General features: G+C 38.5%; 3 protein-coding genes across 3 annotated transcripts; 1 reads left to right on the forward strand and 2 right to left on the reverse strand.

The window, feature by feature from the left end:
- Nucleotides 1–1,244: 1,244 nt before the first annotated feature.
- Nucleotides 1,245–5,080, reverse strand: LOC147548389 (uncharacterized). The gene is made up of 6 exons (XM_086672005.1): nt 4,365–5,080; nt 3,313–3,530; nt 2,938–3,187; nt 2,739–2,824; nt 2,207–2,298; nt 1,245–1,756 (listed from the first exon to the last, which is right to left on the reverse strand). The coding sequence occupies exons 1-6, from the start codon at nt 4,470–4,472 to the stop codon at nt 1,500–1,502; spliced, it is 1,011 nt and encodes a 336-aa protein (XP_086528131.1). The 5' UTR covers nt 4,473–5,080; the 3' UTR covers nt 1,245–1,499.
- A 4,691-nt stretch (nt 5,081–9,771) lies between these two features.
- On the forward strand, nt 9,772–10,419 carry LOC147548390 (uncharacterized). Its single transcript, XM_086668036.1, has one exon. The coding sequence runs from the start codon at nt 9,772–9,774 to the stop codon at nt 10,417–10,419; it is 648 nt and encodes a 215-aa protein (XP_086524162.1).
- A 1,621-nt stretch (nt 10,420–12,040) lies between these two features.
- On the reverse strand, nt 12,041–12,550 carry LOC147548391 (uncharacterized). The gene has a single exon (XM_086668037.1). It carries the CDS (start codon nt 12,548–12,550, stop codon nt 12,041–12,043), a length of 510 nt encoding a protein of 169 aa, XP_086524163.1.
- Nucleotides 12,551–20,369: the final 7,819 nt, after the last annotated feature.

Genomic DNA, 20,369 nt, shown 5'->3' on the forward strand with positions numbered 1-20,369 from the left:
ACAACATTAAGGAAAAGAAGGAGTATAAGATTACAAAATAAAATAAAAAGACCCTAAAGGTCGTGAACATAATTATACTAATGAAGAAGATTGAACCAAGTAGAGACGCATGACGGTTGCATCAAAAACACCACTCAACCATGGTGATCAAGAAGTTGGTGATCAAAAAGTTGTTATGACGGATCCATCATCTTTAATTAGAGAAGAACTCTGTTAGTGTTATGGAGATTAATGATGAAGAAACCGTTACCCAAACCACCATCCTTGTACTATCTCTCTATTCTACTCCAACATGAATAATATTAAATTTAAAAGATTTCTACAAATAAAGAGGAAATTCCGGCGCTACGCGAGTAAAATTTGAAGGTCACGCTTATGCTAAAAATACTTATAAAGACTAAACTATACTTCTTTATAACTAATTCTCTAAGAAGTTTTACTTTAAACATAAAATATTTTTTTTAACTAATGTGGGTTTTGATAAAAAAAAAATTATTATATATTTAAGAAAAGAATCGTTTGTTTTCTAATTTGCGGTCTTTTTGGTCATTAAGTCAAATTATTTTGGCCTAGACTATATTAACTGAGTAATGCGAAGAAACAAGAAAAATTAGGTAGATTTTATACCGAAATTTTACGTGGTTTGTCTTGATTTGTGCTCAATGGAGCAGAATCATCGACAACACGAATCACGGCAAGTCATGTAAGATTTCTGCTCAGAAATATAGTTGGAATGTCATTTTCCTAGCATTTTTCATACTAATTTGACGCCCATGATGATACTCCAGGGGTTTTTCTAGCCATTAGACAATTATTTTAGAGTAATGTTAAAAGAGGCTACAGAGGCTACATGTCAAAGCTTACTCCAGACCTACAAAAAATGAACGGTTTATAATTTCAAGTCAACTCTCTTTCAATGACTTTTTCTCTTTTGTTGGACCGTTGATTCATATTTAAGTCTATAATAAGTCCACCTTTGTGGCATCTTCTATCATTTTTCATTATTTTAGCCTAAACAGCTAGTTGAGAAATGAACGATACAACTGAAATACTGCGTTAATGAGCACTACCAATTGAGTAGCTCTTTCATGGCACTGTTGGAGTTCTTCCAAAGAAGAACCATTAATGAGAGCTCCATTACTGGAGCCCTTCAAACCAGACTACGTTTAAGAGGAGCTCCCCATCCTCCCCAACTCTAGTTAATCATCATGAACACAAATACACAACCACAATCAGACATATGGTTTACAGAGAAAGGGCAAGGAGAGATAGATTATAAACACCAATCATGAGTACACCCAAGTACCCATAAATTTCTGTCTCTACACACCAGACTAATCTTCTCTTAAACCCATAACCCAAAAAAACTCAACAACAAGTTCACATTCTCTCTTATCGCTCTCTCTCAAAGCCACAAGTGGGCTGGAGAAATCTCGCTGGGCCTGCGCCGGAAGTTGCGGAGTGCTAAATAGTGCTTTGAGACACATAGCGAGAACTGCCTACAAGATGGCAGAGCGTGAGATGAAATAGTTGAAGTCATGGTGGTAGACTCGGAGCTGCTTTAACCAAGAATCAGCTGCACTTTGAAGCATGTACATCCTTTCATCATCTTGTTTCTCTGGGTTCAACCATATTTCTCCATCCATCTTATAAGTAGCTAGCCCAAACGGAGAAAGACGGATTCCAGCCTTGGACTTTATTACTTCATCTCCATTGGCCTCCAGAGACAAGTTCTCATCCTCAGGCGTGTCGTCGTCTGCCAAATCATAAACGACTGTTTAGTTCTTCAAATCCAAGTTAAAAATTCAGCATAATAAATTCGTGTTCCCGTGAATCTGAGTTATTGCACCAAATGTCAACAGAGTCACTCGTGAAAATTATGCAGTTATCAGCAGATTTAGAACAACAATCTTACAAAATTAAATGCCCACAAGGAGCGAGAGACTAGTTCATTAGAATCTGATATCAGGGATACATGTTCATGTCGAGACCCAAATTCATATATACTAAAGAAACAACTTGCAATCTGTTTCAGTTGCATCTGGATAATACGTAATTACTATATAAGATGCCATTAATAAATTAATAATGCTTTCTAAAATTTATCTATGTATTGCGAGATAATTTCACAAAATAATGAAACAGATAGATAAGTACTAATTTGGTTCTTTATCCGTAAAATTAAACATATTATGGAAAAATGTACCTTGGAAGCACGACGAGAGAGTGTGATAAGTAAGGAAGGAAGCAGTTAAGTCCTTCATGTTTCTTCCACTTGGAATGTGATATATGGGGTACCTAATAGGCAAGAAAAAACCACATAATAACGGTTGTAGAGACTTTAAAATCAGCCAGAAGAAACACGGAGCAAAATTCTCCCAAAGAAGCTCTGTTACGTTTGGAGACAAAATGAAAGAAAAAAGATCTTTTTTCAGACAAATAATATTGGAAAAACCTTTTTAGTAGACGTTAAATATGATCGTCCGCAGTGGTACAAAAACTTTATATGGTCATAAAGTGTGATATGGACCATGCAACAACCATCCAGCTCAAGGTTGTCTCTTGTCAGGGGTGAAAAAATGAGCAAGGAGGATGAGTCTAGATAATGGGTCAGGGTGGGGTGGGGTGGGGTGAGACGAGTGGAGGTGGGGATGGGTACGGGTACCCACATTACATTATATACATATAATATATTGTTACATTACATCTTAAATTATAGAAAACCATAACATACATACCATGAGACGGCCATCCAGCTAGCCGGAGAGAGATCCACATTCCTGAGACTCAATAGACCCGGATAGGTCTGAGCCATTTCAGTTATCTACGCAAAAAAAGAAACAAAGAGATCATTATAATCGAGCTCGTGTACTTTTCTACATGATTATATTAGTTCATCTACATCAAATTGGAAAGTAGTATCTAGGATGGAGATACCTTGTCCGTCAAGGGAACCCTCCAGTAGGGAGAAGCCATCTCGAAGTATTGATGATAAAGGCACCCAAGCTGGTCCGTCATTGACAATGTGCTCTCTCGTTCAAAGCTTGAATCTTCAGACATAGCATCCCAAAACTTGGTTGAATTGCTACTCAAAGACCTTGATAGCTTATCCCCTTCGCTTTCATCGCTCAATGAATCACTCTCACATTCTGCACGATCGCAACTATCCTCCTGTGAACTCCTAGTACTGAAATTTGCACACATATATACTTGATAATTAATCGAAACTCATATACACAAACAAAGATTAACTAAAATCTATCCAGATTCGTATCGACATATGTAACAACAGAAATAAATTTATTTGAAAACCTTAAGGTTGTATAGGTTTTGCTGGTAAAGATTTGGATGGCAGATAGGTAAGGGACGTAGTACTGAACGACAGTTTCCCCAGTGTTCAATGTGACGGGGACTCCAGCACCATAAGCGCTCCATTCATTGTAACATTTCCAGAGATCACCCAGAGTGAAGAATTCAGTTACCTCCTTATTGTGTGGTTTCCATAGGGCATTTAGATCTGTAATGCTGGACTGTAAAAACATGTATTTGTTAGTATACGATTAATCAACATTGCCGAAGTAAGTCCAAAATTGTAAATAACAGAAAACCTCCATATCTACGTCACAATTTGAAATGTTTTTCGACGAATGGAAGTTATAGAGGGACTGAACCCCGTTTTTGTTAAACCAAGCTCGTAAAAGGACGACCTACCTAAAGTCCTAACCTACTTTTATAACCCCAAATTCCATACTTGTACAACTCCATTTTTGTGAAAGTCAATTGAAGATGACCCTTTGTTCGCCTTTTTTCCATTTCACTTAAGGGTTGTGTTTGACCAAGACCTTGCGAGTGGATGGAGCTAGCTAGGATCAATCAAGGTTCGTATAAGGTAGTTGTAAGGTACCAATTTTTGACCAAATTGATTAAGTTTTTGAATAGCATGCTTTGGTCACATAACCAAACTAAAAGTCCGTCCACAAGTATCGTGTTAAAATCAAGGAATTAAATTTCGTCCATCAAAACAGAAATTTAACCAAGTTTTACCGAACAATGCCTTGTCAAGGAAATAAAGTTCAAAATATTTCGGTGGAAAAGACCGATATTTCCATGCCTACCGAAATTTCCACCGAAACCGAACTTGATTCCTTGGTTAAAATTAGGGTTTGCCTTATAATCTCTACCAACATAAAGATCATTATTGCCAACCAAAAAAAAAAGTATTCATAATTAAAAAAAATTAGTTAACCATAAATCCTCATCGAGAGAAATGTAATAATATTATGTCCTTGATAATCATGTAAACTTGCTATAAACAAGAAAAAGATGAAAATTGATGCACTTAGAGAGAGAGAGAGAGAGATGACCTTAGGAAGGGGTTGTTGAGGAACTGATGGAGTAACAGAATCAAGAAAGCATTCAAGGTTAGAATGCTTGTTAGAAACTGAGTTCATCGATCTCAACAAAGAAAACATGCTAATTGTGATGAACAAGGAAGAAGCTAGGTAATTGAAAATTTTCCCAAATTTCCAATAGGATTGAGGGGAAAAAAATACTACTCCACTTTAGAATCTTCAAAAAGGAAATCAAAATATTTTCTTTCTCTTTCCCGATTAATATTGCTCTTATCCGTTTAGGGTTTCCTTAAAGATTTTACCTATAATTCAAAGATTCGGACAAAATCTAAAAGAACCGAAAATTAAGGCTAGTAATCTCTTTTGGGTATTTGGGATTTCCCCCCATTTTCACTCTCTCTCTCTCTATCTCCAGTCAAATATCAACAATCTTCCTGATATGAAATTAATGTTATATAGAGATCACACAGAATCAAAAAGGTTTCAACTTTCAATCTTTATAAGAAAAATAAAAGATACCCATTTCTGTATAAGTAATCTTTATCGTCACAATCAAACTTTTTCTCTTCTCAATTCTGTTCTTGAGTATTCTGCTCTGTCTGTTCTGGTTTAAATTGAAAAAAAAAATATGAAAATTTAGTATTTGAGGCTGAACTTCTTTTGAGTAAATGGAATGGAATGGAAGAAGACAAGAAGCAAGAAGTGGAGTAGTGAGGTGCAATTGATACAGGTGTTAGAAAAATTCACTTTTTTTTTTTTTTTTTTTTGAAACCCTTTCCATTTTTTTTTTTTTTTGAAACAATTGAAACCCTTTTCATTGATAACTGATTAAAGGATTTTCGAGTAAAAGGTCTAATTTTTGGGGATAAAAGCAAAATAAATCCAACCTTGCCAAAAAATGAGTTTTCAGTCCAAATGTCAGGACAGCTCATTGTTTTCTGATTTTTTTTTTATCCCCTTCTTGTCTTTGGATGGGACATGCTGACATTTCCTGACAAAATAAAAACTGGATGGTACATAAAATAATTTCCCGTACACAAAAATATTCAAAATTTCAAATTTTTTGAAAATTTAAACAAAATTTCAAATTCCCGCCCAGCAAAAACCATCACTTCCTGGTAAATTAAATAATTTCCCATAAACAAGAATATTCAAATTTTCAAATTTTTTTTGAAAATTTGAAATTTTCAAACGAAATTTCAAATTCCCGCCCAGCAAACCATCTCTTCCCGGTAAATAAAATAATTTCCCGTACACAAGAAAACTCAAATTTTCAAATTTTTTTGAAAATTTGGAATTTTTCAAACGAAACTTCAAATACCCGGTACAAAAGTGTCTAGTACAGAAAAAAAATTCCGGTAAATAAAATAATTTCCCGGTACAAAAGTGTCTAGTCCAAAAGAAAATTTTCAGTAAATAAAATAATTTCCCGGTGCGTCAGACAATTTTTCAAAAAAATTTCGTTTCCCGAGAATTTTTCGGTGGTAATTTTGTAATTTTCGACGGCATAAACCGTAAATACTTTGTTTTCCAAGGGCCATTTCGTCATTTTTTTCCCCAACCTGACTCTTTGGACCTGCCTTTCATTTTTTGGCTACATGGGAAACCTATTTCTTCCCTCATTTTGGATGGTTAACCCAATCCCCCGTGATTAAATCACTGGTTTACATGGCAAAAGTAATTCCTCACTGTTCAGCGACATGAGAGTTAACATAAGTAAATTCTAAGAACTTCGAATGTAAAGTACCTCATGAGGTGAGATAACTTGGACTACACTCTGACGAAAAAGAAAGAAAAAGATGAAAGGATCCTAAATATCACAAATAAAAGGACCCTAAAGGTCAACAAAACATAAAATAATACAGAATAAAGAAAAACTAATTTAAATCCCCGTCGCTTTCGCTGGAAAACCGCCATTGTCGCCGGAAACCGTCGCCAGAAAACTGTCGTCATCACCGGAAAACTGCCGTCATCACCGGAAAACCGTCACCACCATAGAAAAAACCGTTGTCATCAACTCTTGAATAGTTGGATTTCACTGCCTACCATGGTTCATAATCTTGTCTTTTCTCCTCACATGGTTCATAATCTTCTTTTTCATCTTCTTAATCAACATCTTTTTCTTCTTTAACATAAGTTTCTTCCGCAAAAGATCAATCAGTGATAATGATTCTGATGAATAACCCACGTTTGGAAATTCTTCGATTTCATTTGCCACCATAATCAAATCGGAAGGAACCACCACAGAGACCCGACTAGTAAACCTCTTAGACGGAGACGATTCATGATCAATGGTTGGTACACTCATCATCTTCATCATATTTCTTTCAATTACATGACTGACGGAAACAAGTACAAATGAATCATATAATGGACTTCCACAATCGCAACTCATAACTATATTAGTTTCTTGATCTACTCTTTTTTTCTCCATTGATGATGAAGAAATAAGGGTTTAAATTTTGATATTGTTGGGTAAGATGATGGGTTTTGAAGTTTAGAGGAGATCTAGAGAGAGAGATAGAGAGAGTTTGGGGGGTCTCAAAACATGAAAACACTATCTCTTTCTAGATGGTTGCAAACTGTAGTGAGAAAAGATAGCAAAATTAATGATGATACTCGAAATATAAAAGGATTCGGCAAAGGGAAAACCCTTCAGAAAAATTCAAAGTTCAATATTAGGGACTTGGGACTGTCTAAAAGTGTGTGTGTGGGGGGGGGGGGCGGGGGTCGGGGTGGGATTTCAATTCTTAACACATTTCCGCCCCCCCACTTTTCATCACTCTGTCTGTCTTTCTGGATAGAATGTCCGACCACTCTATCGGGTGAATTCCCGACCGCCGACGAGGTCGGTGGAATGTGATTTAAAGAGAGAAAATGTCACTCCGATGAGTGGCCAGACATAGTGTTATTTTCTGTCTTTCTCTCACTAAAAACCCGAAAAAAATAGTTTTTGACTACGATAAAATCGGAATGTATAAAAAAAGGGGATTGTGCTAAATAACCTTTTTTTGATGAAGATGCTAAATAACCTTTTTTTCGAAATTAAGACTCTGATCCCCGTGAAAAAAAATTGCTCGTCCAAAAGTCAGTGTCCTAACGGTAAGAAAATGGAAAACTTCAAAATCAAGGTAACTTTATACAATATTATAGATTTTCTGGTAGAGAAAATATCGTTCAGATAAGAAAACTGACGTTTGGAGACTTCATTCTGGAAAATTACATGAGTATACGTCATCTACTAAAATAATGACACGTGCTTTTTTTTTTCTCTTTCTTCCAACTGAAATTTTCTATATCTCTCTCCAATCAAGTCCCTCTCTAAAATTAAGTCGTTGATTTTTTTTTTTTATCTTTCTCCAATTTTTACTCTCTTTCAAAATTTGATTTGCCTCTCCAATTTTTTTTCTAATCATTCCAGTATTTTCCAACGAATACTTTCTTTCAATATTTTTTTCATTCCTTAAAATGTACTATGACAATGTGTATCACATTTATCAATGTGTATTTTTATATTGTAGTAAACATTTTTTGTGCATTTGGTGTAAGTAAAGGACCATTCTGAAAGTCTCTTCGACCCATATGACATTTATGAATATACTGTACATACTCTATTTTTTTTCAATTTCTTTTGTAATGTTGCATTTTTTTAATATTGTAAAAAAACATTTTTAAATGTACTTGACATAAGAAAATGTAGAGGATGCATATGACATTTTAACATCTATGCAAATCACGGATAATATCATCATTAGTCAGGAATTGTCCCATATCTACCGTACTAAACGGGGTTCGAAAAGCTACTTTAGCCTTAAACTCGATATGTCTAAAGCTTTTGATCGGATTGAATGGCCCTTCAGAATCCATTATGGCTAAACTCGGATTTGATGATCAATGGATTGGGCTTATACATACGTGTATTGCCACCTCTTCTATGGCGGTCCTCATTAATGGGCGGCCGGGTCCCACTTTCAATGTTACTAGAGGTATTAGACAAGGAGACCCTCTGTCCCCTTTTCTTTTCACTTTGGCTATGGAAGGCCTGAGTCGCTTATTGACTGCTCATAACAGCCCCCATAAATTCATTGGGATTAATATACCCCGCTCTAATTTCACGGTTAATCACCTCCTCTTTGCCGATGACTGCCTCATCTTCGGGCTGAACTCTCTTGATAATATCAATAACCTTCTCCACATCCTCAAGATTTTTAGCGAAACCTCTGGTCAAGTCATTAACTATAAAAAGTCCACCATCTTTTTCACCAAAAACACCCACCACAAATTCAAGAGAATGATTATCAAATCCCTCAAAGTTCAGCAAGCTTCTTCTCTTGATAAATATCTGGGCACCCATCTCTTTATTGGAGCCAAGAAAAAACAACCTTTCTCCTCTCTTATTGACCAAGTTCAGAATAAACTGTCCAAGTGGCAGACCAACCTTCTCTCTCAAGCTGGTCGTTCTATAGTCATCTCGACTATTACGGCGGCCGTTCCCCGATACCAGATGCAATGCTTTGCCCTCCCGAAGGGGATTAGCAACCGCATGGAGACCATCCAACGGTCCTTTTGGTGGGGAAAAACCAAAACTATTCACACCATTAAGTGGGCTGCTCTTTGCCGGCCCCGCAAATTAGGTGGTCTGGGATTCCGTGAACCGTTCCTAGATAATCAAGCGTTCCTCTGCAAACTGGCGTGGCGCCTGCTCAAATTCCCTTCTTCTCCTTGGGCTCAACTTCTCAAAGCTCGGTATTTCCCGAAGAGTTCAAAACCTCTTCCCGCTAAACAGTCTAACTCTTGGATCTGGAAATCTATTGTGGCGTGTATGCCTCAGATAACTAATCTCATATTCTGGGATGTCAATAGAGGTAGTCATATTAATATTTGGGAGGATTATTGGATCCCAAATCATAAACCACCTATTCAGAATAGGCACAATTGCCCGTTTAACAATGTTGCGGATCTCATGTTAGACAATCAATGGAATAGGAACATGTTAACTCTCTATTTTGACAACGATGTAGGTAAAGCGATCCTTAGTATCAATATCCAACCTAATGCTCAGGACACGATGATCTGGACTCTCACCAAATCAGGTAACTTTACGATCAAATCTATGTATAATCACTTAAAGTATGGTTCTCAAGAACATTCGCCTATGGAATGGAACTTTATTTGGAAAATCCCCACCATTCCGAGAATTAAACTATTCTTATGGAAATGTTGTACTAACAGTTTACCAGTTCGAGGAAAAATTGGCAAATATATTGGAAATATTTATACGTGTCTGTTTTGCGAACAGACGGAAACGATTACTCATATTTTACTACATTGCCACTTCGCCCGGGCGATTTGGCTGCACTTTGGTTTCAGACCAGATAACTTTACCAACATCCTTGAATGGATAATTTACTGGAAAACTATGACGAGTGATAGTATGACGATGATGGCTAAAATTATGTGGTTTATTTGGAAGGTAAGGTGCGATAAATGTTTTGCTACGAAAAACACTAATCCGATGCAGGTTATCACTATGATCCAAAGTTATACTACATCAATAAAGTTACAAACCGAAGGCGAGAAAGTGAAAAATAACATCAACTGGCTTCCACCAGAACCCCCGTTCCTCAAATTTAATGTGGATGCATCTTTCTTAGCATGCACGGAACCAGCAGGAATAGGATGGATCCTACATGATGAAAATGGAGACTTTGTTGCAGCAAAGACGGATATAACCAGAGAACAGACAGCGGAGGAATGTGAATGCCTTGCCATTCTTAACGCAGTTCAATGGGCTTCAAATCAACGAATCTCACATCTCCATATAGAAAGCGACAATCTCAACTTAATTAACTACCTCAACGACAATTCACGAGATATCGGGTGGCAAACAAAAAAGCTGCTGGTCAACTTTGGAGAGTTATTATCTAACTTCACGGAATCGAGATTCACTCATGTGCCAAGAATGTTGAATATGAAGGCAGACAAATTGGCGAAATGGGGCAGACAAAAGCGGACTCATCGACAATGGCACTCGAAGATCTCGATGAATCTTGAGGTTGCTAGTTAATTCGGTTCTTTTCAACAAAAAAAAAATCTATGCAAATTTAATAAAATGTAGAAGACAATCAAAATTTATAGCAGCGCAAGTCAAATCAGCGAGAGCGAGAAACAGTGAAGAATGTGAAGCCATGGCAATCTTATTCGGTTTAGAATGGGCGAAAGCAAAGAATCATAAATCAATAATCATTGAAAGTGACAACATCAATCTCATCAAACACCTTCACAACAAACATCATACAATTAGCTGGCAATCTCATATCCACATCAGAAGAATTGGAGAAAGTAGAAAAGAATTCGATGCGGTCCAATTCAAATACACAAGGAGAGAACTCAACTCGAATGCAGACAAATTAGCGAAATGGGGAAGGAAAAGAAACAAAAGCAAGACGTGGAAGAATGTTCCTTGTATTTTAGTTGATAAATATTGTAATAACGTTTTTATAAATTAATGCAAAGCTAGTTCAACAAAAAAAAAAAAAAAGTTACGGGGAAATTTAGGATATTTCAAAACGTATAGAAAACTACATTAAATTCTCCAAATGCATTTTTAAAGATGTAGGGTATATTTTTCTAACCATGACCAAAATCTAGGACTTTTATGAATGTATGTACATAATCTAACTTTTCTTTTCTTTTTCTCAATTTGGTTTTGTACTATGAATTTTCTTATGTTATTGTATAAATATAGAAGACGTTCATCAAATGCATTGTTCAAACCACGACTAAAATCTTGGATATTTCTAAATGTGTAGGATATTCTATCAAATTCTCTTAGTACATTTTTAATGAGAAATAATCCAGATCTTGTTCGAATCTTCGAGTTCTTGTATGAATCTTTAACTTATTCAAATCTTTAATAAAATTTTAGATCTTTTTCGAATTTTCAGCTATATTGTATAAGATTTTTTTCATCAACATTGATTCCTTCACCATATTGAAAAATATGGAAAAGAAAAAGACAGAGTTGATTGCTTCACCACTAAAATAATACTACCAGATATGATTTCTTCAATAAATTGAGAGTTTCACTGTTTAAACAAACTGTTGCTTCAAATCTTCAACATGTTTCTGCCCTCTACTTATTCATCACTTTGTTGATCTTTCTCTCTTAAATTAACTTTATTTCACCAAGAAACAACAAACCTGGTTTTTAACCTGATGATGGCAATGATCGGGTTAGATGTCGACAATCAAAAAGTTTCGTACTGAATTATTACAGGTACACGCTTTTTCTTTGTTTAGAGACAATGTCAAATAGTCATTACTTTCAATATGACAAGATATCAGTGGCGTGGCTGAGTAATTGGGGGTCCGGTGCCAAAATGTTAACGGGGCCTTTTACATGTTCAATTTTTTTTTACACAAAATAATAAAAATAAAATGTAAATGATCTAACCATAAAAATAATATTTCATCGGAGAATTGAATCCTAATATTGTGTTTTGAACTAAATGATTACAATTAATATCTTTATTTGAAAATTTTTCTTCTCGCATTTTTTGAAGCAAAATCGTCAATTAAACCTTCATAGTCAATCTTGTCTAAGAATCCACTTTCAATAGTAAGCAAAGCTAATCCATTTAGCCGGTCCTGCAATATAGTCGATCTCAAGAATGATTTTAAAATCTTTAATTTTGAAAAACTTCTTTCTGCTGATGCAACTGTGACGGGTATAGTCGAACTCTATAAGCAATGCTAGTAGCTGGAAAACAATTTATCATCTTCAAGAAATTCAATACATCAATGGCACCTCCGATCGCATCTGGCAAAATATTTTGTAAGAGTTTCAACTCTGCAAATAACTCGTCTCCTTCAACATCAGATTTTTCGTCTTTTCTCAAACAATTCGAAAGATTGTCACAACATGCTTTTAACTCATCGTCCTTATACTTGCTTAACTTTTTCGGACTCAACAAAAATCCAAAATTTTTCTCATATACCACATATTGTTCAAATCTTTTCTCTAATAAACCAATAGCTTGGTCAACTAATAAAATAAAGTAGTGAACTCTAAAATGTTCCTCACCTGATTGAGTAGTTAATTGTGATGACGTGTCGCCAATTTCATCAAAGCGTCTCTTTCGACGAATTTCACGTTTCTCTGGAAAAATTGGATAAACTTGCATTTCATTCGACATTCTCTTAGCATCTATCAAAGCCTCTTCGGACCCCTTTTCTCTATATGTTCTAAAAAAAATGTATCAACCCTTCAACTAGTTCAATCGCAACATCGATATGAATATCGTTTGATTGCAAACGTTTGCTAACTCGGTTAACAGATACTAGTAGCTTGTACCAAATAGTGATTCCCAATAAAAATTCAAAATTTCCAAGCTCGTACCTCGCTATTGATTGTGCTTCACTTCTTATTTTTGTGTCATTGTCACTTTCTGCTAATTGGAGTAAAGCTTCTCTGATTTCTAGAGGTTGCGATATGATTGCCTTAACACTTTCAACACGACTTTCCCAACGCGTGGTCGACAATGATTTTAAAGTAATCCCTTTTAAATTATTTTTTAAAATTTTCCAACGTTTTGTAGAATTTACAAATAAAGAATAAATGCGTTGTACGACTCCAAATAAATCCTTAGCTTTACCGTAACAATTTGCTATATCACAAAGAGTTTGGTTCAAGCTATGACAACCACATGATGTATAGAAAGCTCGACGATTTATATCTAGAAGTGTTTTTGTACACCGTGCTTGCACCCTTTCATATTCGATCCGTTATCATAACCTTGACCTCTCACATCATCAATATCAAGACCAAACCTCTTTAAGGCTGACAGAAACTCATCTAAAAGTCCAAGTGCAGACATGTCATTTGAAGGATTTATCCGTTCGGTCTGAAGGAGATGTCCTTCCGAAGGAGTGTCCTTCGACCAAGGTGGCAATGCAATCAATTTGTCAGTTAGGATAACGATGACCACACGTAAAGATCATCCAGTCCGGTCCAATTAGGGGTCGTAATGCTTTGCTAGAAGCCAACTACGATCGACGGATCAAAGAGTTGATTCGCGGCTAACATAGACCAGATCCTACAACGGGTTACACATAAGAGTGGTAGCTTGATCGGAGAGAATTGACTAGACGGGAACTGGCTAAAGTTGGATGGGATTCAACTGGAAAGGCCGAAAGGGTCCGAATGGAGATTCGGGACAAGATAGAAGGAAGGCTCTTTGGGCCGGCCATGAGATGGCCGACCAGAGTAAGTGGGCCGGCCACACAAGGCCCATGGTGGGCTGCCCTGGCCGGCCACACTTAAGGGGATTATCAAAATACCCCAAAAAGGGTATTTTGGTAATTATCTTTTCTGTGACCCAGAAAATAGAAAACCTAATCTGAATGAGATTCTAATTAGGGTTGGTCTATATATTGGGTCAGTTGAGAACAGAAAAGGTGTGGATTTTTCTCTAAGGAAAAATATACAGCTCTCTCTCTCTCTCTGAATATACAGCTATTGGTGAGAGAGGAATATAGAGAAAAAGCTCCCGTTCTATCAATCTAGTCAAGAAGAAGAGTTCTTCTCAACCTTCTAGTAAGTCCTAGCAGTCTGAAAGGAAGGGAGATCAAGTCTATTCACTCGGTGTCTCAAGTAGAGGAGCTACAGTTGGAGCTCTCGATCTTTGCATGCGATTGGAATGGTTCGAGGGAAAAACGCGTTAAGGTATTTATCCCTCTCTAGTTCATTGATTAGTTTATGCATAACGATCCTGGGCAATCTAGTGTTAAACATGAGATGTTTGAGATTCCGCTTACAACACTAGTTAGTGTATAGGATACACAAAACCCTACAGTGGCATCACGAGCCGGTTGCATGAAACTATCTCTGACTAGTCGAATTAGATTCGAGCTTGATTGATTAGATGATTTTATGTTTAAATAGGGATTTAGACATGAAATTGATTAGTTTAAATTAGATTTAGACTTAATCGGATAGAAAATTGAAAGAGTTTCAATGGGAGGACTTTAAAATTTGGTGTTTTTGAAAAGAGTTTTCAAAATAAAATTTTAAAGATGATGGTTTTTTGAAAAGAGTTTTCAAATTGCTGGTTTTTGGATGAAGATTCATCAAAAACAGCAGCAAAAAGATGGAAGAAATCGAAAATTAGATGGGAAGATGGTGTTGTCCAGGAGCCGAACTGACCAGGACGCGTTTGGCCAGTCGCGGACGCTCAGGACGCGTCCCAGTCCGGGAGGACTGGGAATCCGAGAGCGTCTCGGATTAGGACGCGACCGAGTTTTTCTCGGACAGGAAGACGCGTCCGAGAGCGTCTCGGACTGGGAGTCCGAGAGCTTCTCGGACAGGGATCCCGAAGGATCAGCGTCTGACACCTGAGGTCGCGTCTTCCAGACGCGACCACACAGAGAAGTCCGGACGCGTCTCGGATTGAGAATCCGGACGCGACCAGGACTAGACCTTCCAGAACGCGTCTGGTGAGACCAGAAGCTGTCTCGGACTGGGAGTCCGAGAAGCATAGGCTTGGGCAGAGCGTCTAGGACGCGTCTGCGGGGCTAGGAAGCGTCTGGTCTAGGGCCAGGACGCGTCCACCCGAGGGACTTGGCACGGTCTGGAACGTGCCAATCCGGGTCCGACCTTGGTTCGGACCTTGACCGAGACTTGACTGGGTCTAGTCAAAGGGTCCCTTGACCAAGTTTGACTTAAGTCTTTGGAGTTAGACTCGGGTCTTTTGGGCCTTGACTTAAGAGGGAGGTTTCTGTTTTCTTCTTCCAACTTTGACCATATTTTTTTTCGAAAGCGACCCGGGCCAACCAAAGCCTGAATCGGAGTTTTTCCAAAACGATTTCAAAATCCTTTAGGATAAAACCAAACGAGCCATTAGTTGGACTTAAGGCACGTTAGACATAGAGATGTCGGTAGTATCTCCCGAAAAGCTATCTAGAACATAGCAAACCTAGATTCGACCTAAGGAAGCGAATCTCATACATACTTGGGTGTTTTATGAATGTCATATTATTATGTATGTATGGATGTGAATGCGGGTTCTAGTATGGCCATAGAATTGTTCTATCTTGTTTTTAAGCACGGATGGGTGCCCGATGTAATTAATTTAATTTCAAGTTTTATACGATCTGCGAATCTTTGAGTCTTGTAATTAGAGTTAAGGGTACAATTGAGTCCATTGAAGAGCCAAAGGATGAGATCGTGGTTCGAGTGGGAGAATTCAATGGATGTTCGAGGATAGAGATCCAGGCGAACGGAGGCTAAACAAGCAAAGAACCTAAGAAGATTAGATCTTTTAGGTTAGGGGCCATACTAGGATCATGTCTGCTTGATTTATTTTCTCGCGCGCATTTACTTATTTACGTTTTGTGTGGTGTATGATTATGTTAGAGTTCACAGTAATGCATGCAAACAAAAACGTAAGAGTCCCCAAAAAGAATTTTGAGTAATGCCTACCCAGATTAAGACACCTGTTGCGCCCTTGTTCATCGATGGTGGGTCATGCCAAAGCAGGTGCCATCTTTTACCTCGGGACAATACGGGTAGACCTATGAAGAGGTCTACATGTCTAAATGGTTATTCTCAACGAGTCAGCAAAAGAGTTTTGGATTTCGAGGCAAAAGGATGAATTGAACACATAAGTGTTATTCATCAACCAAGAGTCATATGAGATATGATCAGTAAGGAGTTACTCACCCAGGAGGGTGAAGTTAAGGGCAGTGCCAAAGTACGCTTAGCTTCACAAGAATGGGGTCTTGGAATCGTATTATTCATAGGGGGACGGTTTTCATTGAATAATATGGCAAAAAGTGTTTTTGCGTAAACATTGAATGTAGTACTTAGCAAAATCCTTATTTTGTTTCTGTAGAGTAGAGATGGCAAATAGTATTAGTTCACGTTTAGATAGAGATCTATACGACTTTCTAGATTGGGAGGAAGATCAGAGAAGAGTTCTCGATGCTTCAAAGAAAGAAAGCGTAATAGAGCTACCAGAAAGGGAAGTGGAAGTCGGTGCCTATGTTATAGAGGTCAATTTGGCAGATATGGCTGACTCTCCCTCATGGGTATATGATACCGGATGTGGAGCACATATAATTTCAGAATTAGATGAGCTCAAGGAGGTCAGGTATCTGACAAAGAGCGAGATGGTTCTACGAGTTGCAAATAAGGCAAGAGTTGCTGCTGTGGCTGTAGGAACTTTCGAGCTCAGTTTAGAGACTGGGTTGATATTAGTGCTACATAATTGCTATTATGTACCCACTATATCGAGGAACATCATCTCTGCGTCGGTATTAGATAAAGAGGGATATCACGCTATAATAAAGGACAAGAGTTGTTCTTTATACAAAGGTGAGATGTTCTATACCAGTGCTAAGCTGCGTAATGGTCTTTATGTTGTGAACATAGAAGACGAAATCCTGAACATAGACACGAAACGGCTTCGTACTCATGATTCTAACCAAAGTTATCTCTGGCATTGTCGTTTGGGTCACATTAACATGAAACGCATGCAGAAGCTTCATTCAGATAGACTTCTGGGATCGTGTGATTTGGAATCGTACGATACATGTGAGCCATGCTTAGTGGGCAAGATGACAAGATCGTCCTTCAAGGGGAAAGGAGATCGGGTGAGTGAACCTTTAGGACTGATACATACGGATGTATGCGGACCTATGAGTACACTTGCGAGAGGTAACTATGGCTACTTCATAACGTTCACTGATGACTTCACTAGATATGGTTACGTATATCTAATGAGGCATAAGTCGGAATCGTTTGAAGTGTTCAAACAATTCCAGAATGAAGTAGAGAATCAGCTTGGCAAGAAAATAAAAGTCATTCGATCGGATCGAGGTGGTGAGTATTTGAGTCAAGAGTTTGAGGATCATCTTCGGAGTTGCGGAATAGTTTCACAACTCACTCCTCCAGGAACACCTCAGATGAACGGTGTGTCCGAGAGGAGGAATCGAACATTGATGGACATGGTTCGATCGATGATGAACTTAGCCGATCTTCCTAACACTTTCTGGGGGTATGCTCTAGAAACGGCTGCTTTCACACTTAACCGAGCTCCGTCAAAAGCTGTAGAAAAGACGCCATATGAGATATGGACTGGAAAGGTTCCAAAGTTGTCTTTTCTCAAAGTCTGGGGTTGCGATGTTTATGTAAAGCGTTTACAAGGAGATAAACTAGCACCAAGATCAGACAAGTGTCTCTTCGTCGGTTATCCGAAATAGACAAAAGGGGTATTACTTCTACAACCCATCAGAGAACAAAGTGTTTGTTGCTCGTGATGGTGTCTTCCTTGAAAAGGAGTTCCTTTCCAAGAAGACAAGTGGGACAAATATAGAGATCGAAGAGGTTCGATCTGAGCAACAAACTGGCACCGTTGCACCGATGTCAGAAGTCGCGATTCCTAACTATTATGAGCCGATAGAAGAGGAAAGAGAGGATGAGATGGTAGATCTCGGAGATCCTCCCGCGCAGAGCGAATGTGATTCGCAGGAGAACCCTCAAGGAGTTGAGAGTGTCTCACCTGTTGTTCAAGCCCCGCGTAGGTCCGCAAGACTGATTGAGTTATCGCAACGACAAGAGTTGTTGTTGGTAGAGGATAATGAACCCAACACCTACAAAGAAGCTATGACGAGCCCAGACTCCGAAAAATGGCTGGGAGCCATGAGATCCGAAATGGAATCCATGTCTGAGAATCAAGTTTGGAACTTGGTTGATTTGCCCGATGGGGTAAAACCCATAGGATGCAAATGGATTTTCAAGATGAAAACAGACAAGGATGGAAACGTGAGCGTTTTCAAAGCTAGACTCGTGGCAAAAGGTTACAGACAAGTCCAGGGTATAGACTACGAAGAAACCTTTTCCCCTGTCGCGATGCTTAAGTCCATTAGGATTATTCTAGCAATTGCAGCTCATTACGATTATGAGATTTGGCAAATGGATGTCAAAACCGCCTTCCTGAACGGTAAACTGGAAGAGGATGTGTACATGACACAGCCTGAGGGTTTTGAGGATTCCGGGAATGCTGGAAAGGTCTGCAAGCTTCAAAGGTCCATCTACGGGTTGAAGCAAGCAAGTCGGAGCTGGAATCTTCGATTCGACGAGAAAATCAAAGAGTTTGGTTTTCTGAAGAATGAAGAGGAATCTTGTGTATACAAGAAGGTTAGTGGGAGCAACCTAGTTTTCTTGGTCCTGTATGTGGATGACATACTGATCGTTGGAAATAACATTCCTATGCTTGACTCCGTGAAAGAGTGGCTTAGGAAGTGTTTTTCAATGAAAGACCTAGGAGATGCAGAATACATATTGGGCATTAAGATCTATAGAGATAGATCGAGGAGGATGATTGGACTTAGTCAAGAGACTTATATAGATAAGGTTCTTGGGAGGTTCAAGATGGAAGACTCTAAGAGAGGATTCCTACCCATGACACATGGTACGACGCTTAGCAAGACTCAATGTCCCCGAGATCCTGATGAGCTAGCACACATGAAGAAGGTGCCTTATGCTTCGGCAATAGGATCTATCATGTACGCCATGGTCTGCACTCGCCCAGACGTCTCATATGCTCTGAGTATGTGTAGTCGTTACCAATCTAATCCAGGTGAGAAACACTGGACCGCAGCCAAAAATATCCTGAAGTACTTGAGAAGAACTAAGGATCACTTCTTGGTTTACGGCGGGAAAAACGAACTAATCGCGGAAGGCCATGTGGCTGCGAGCTTCCAAACGGACAGAGATGATTTCCGATCGCAGTCGGGTTATGTCTTTTGTCTAAACGGAGGAGCAGTAAGCTGGAAGAGCTCAAAGCAGACTACTGTAGCAGACTCTACCACAGAAGCAGAATACCTTGCCGCTTCGGAAGCAGCTAAGGAAGGAGTTTGGATAAAGAAGTTTATCTCCGAACTTGGTGTAGTTCCTAGCATAGAGAATGGGGTTACTCTGTATTGTGACAACAATGGAGCTATCGCCCAGGCTAAGGAACCAAGGGCACACCAGAAATCCAAACATATCCTAAGGAAGTACCACGTGATTAGGGAAATCACTGAGCGAAAGGATGTGGTCATTTGCAAAGTCGATACGGACGACAACGTTGCCGATCCGTTAACTAAACCACTGCCTCAGCCCAAGTATGAGAGTCATAGAAGGGGCATAGGTATAAAGCGCATCGATGAATGGCTTTAAGTTGTAATTGGATTAATGAAAAGGGGTTTTCATGTAATCAATTAGCTACATTCAATAAAAAAAAAAAATTAGTTATTTTTGTCATTAAATAATGGTTTAGTGTTTAATGGCGGTCCAAAATAATGAGGAATTCCAGGTAGGTTTATCAGATACGTGATCTGGTAAATGGAACCCTACTAAGTGAACGTGGAATAGATTCATTATTGAGTCCCTAGTCCAGGTCATTGCATGGACAACAATGACTCAAGAAGACTAGCATGGGAATTGACTGATAGCGCAGTTCCATGGGCTATAGGAATATGGTATTTAAGTCAATTACATGGATGTAGATTGGGGAATCTACATTGGATAACCCAAAGATGAGAGTTTTTTCAAGGAGTTGAAAAAGGCGTCACAAACTCTCATAGGCAAGATTGGAGAGCTTCCGTAAACATGAGTGCTCCACTCATCTTGTGTAAGGAATGTCGAACTTTGGTACTGTCAAACGCCGCGCCGTAAAAGGAGGTTATAAAGGCAGCATACTGGGGGAGACAGGATAGACATGAAGTTAAGTGGGAGTACAAGACTGGATGATGTCCTCCTATTAAGTTAGGAATAAGTATCTCCGGGCCACTTGAGGAGAAGCAACTGGAAAATGTGTGGCCACACTCAAATGGATTAAGAGTTAATCATTTGAATTGACAGTTGTTCTCTGGATCAAGAAAGTCTGAACGGTGTGACGTATCAGATGAGATACTAAGCGACATGGGAATCGAGCATTGCACTTGTTCTAAGTACAAGTGGGAGACTGAAGG

The sequence above is a fragment of the Eschscholzia californica genome, unplaced genomic scaffold, assembly GCF_041429995.1.
Source record: "Eschscholzia californica isolate CP2 unplaced genomic scaffold, dmEscCali1.0.p SCAF_3, whole genome shotgun sequence".
In the NCBI taxonomy this organism is placed as follows: Eukaryota; Viridiplantae; Streptophyta; class Magnoliopsida; order Ranunculales; family Papaveraceae; genus Eschscholzia; species Eschscholzia californica.

Bases quoted from the DNA above. Each gene is read 5' to 3' on its own strand.
- LOC147548389 (XM_086672005.1), bottom strand. From the start codon at position 4,472: ATGTTTTCTTTGTTGAGATCGATGAACTCAGTTTCTAACAAGCATTCT. The intron at 3,188-3,312 runs GTTTTCAAATAA...TGCAAATTTCAG, and splicing joins AAAACCTATACAACCTTAAG to TACTAGGAGTTCACAGGAGG. The intron at 1,757-2,206 runs GTACATTTTTCC...ATGATTTGGCAG, and splicing joins TCTCTCGTCGTGCTTCCAAG to ACGACGACACGCCTGAGGAT.
- LOC147548390 (XM_086668036.1), top strand. From the start codon at position 9,772: ATGACGAGTGATAGTATGACGATGATGGCTAAAATTATGTGGTTTATT.
- LOC147548391 (XM_086668037.1), bottom strand. From the start codon at position 12,550: ATGTCGAATGAAATGCAAGTTTATCCAATTTTTCCAGAGAAACGTGAA.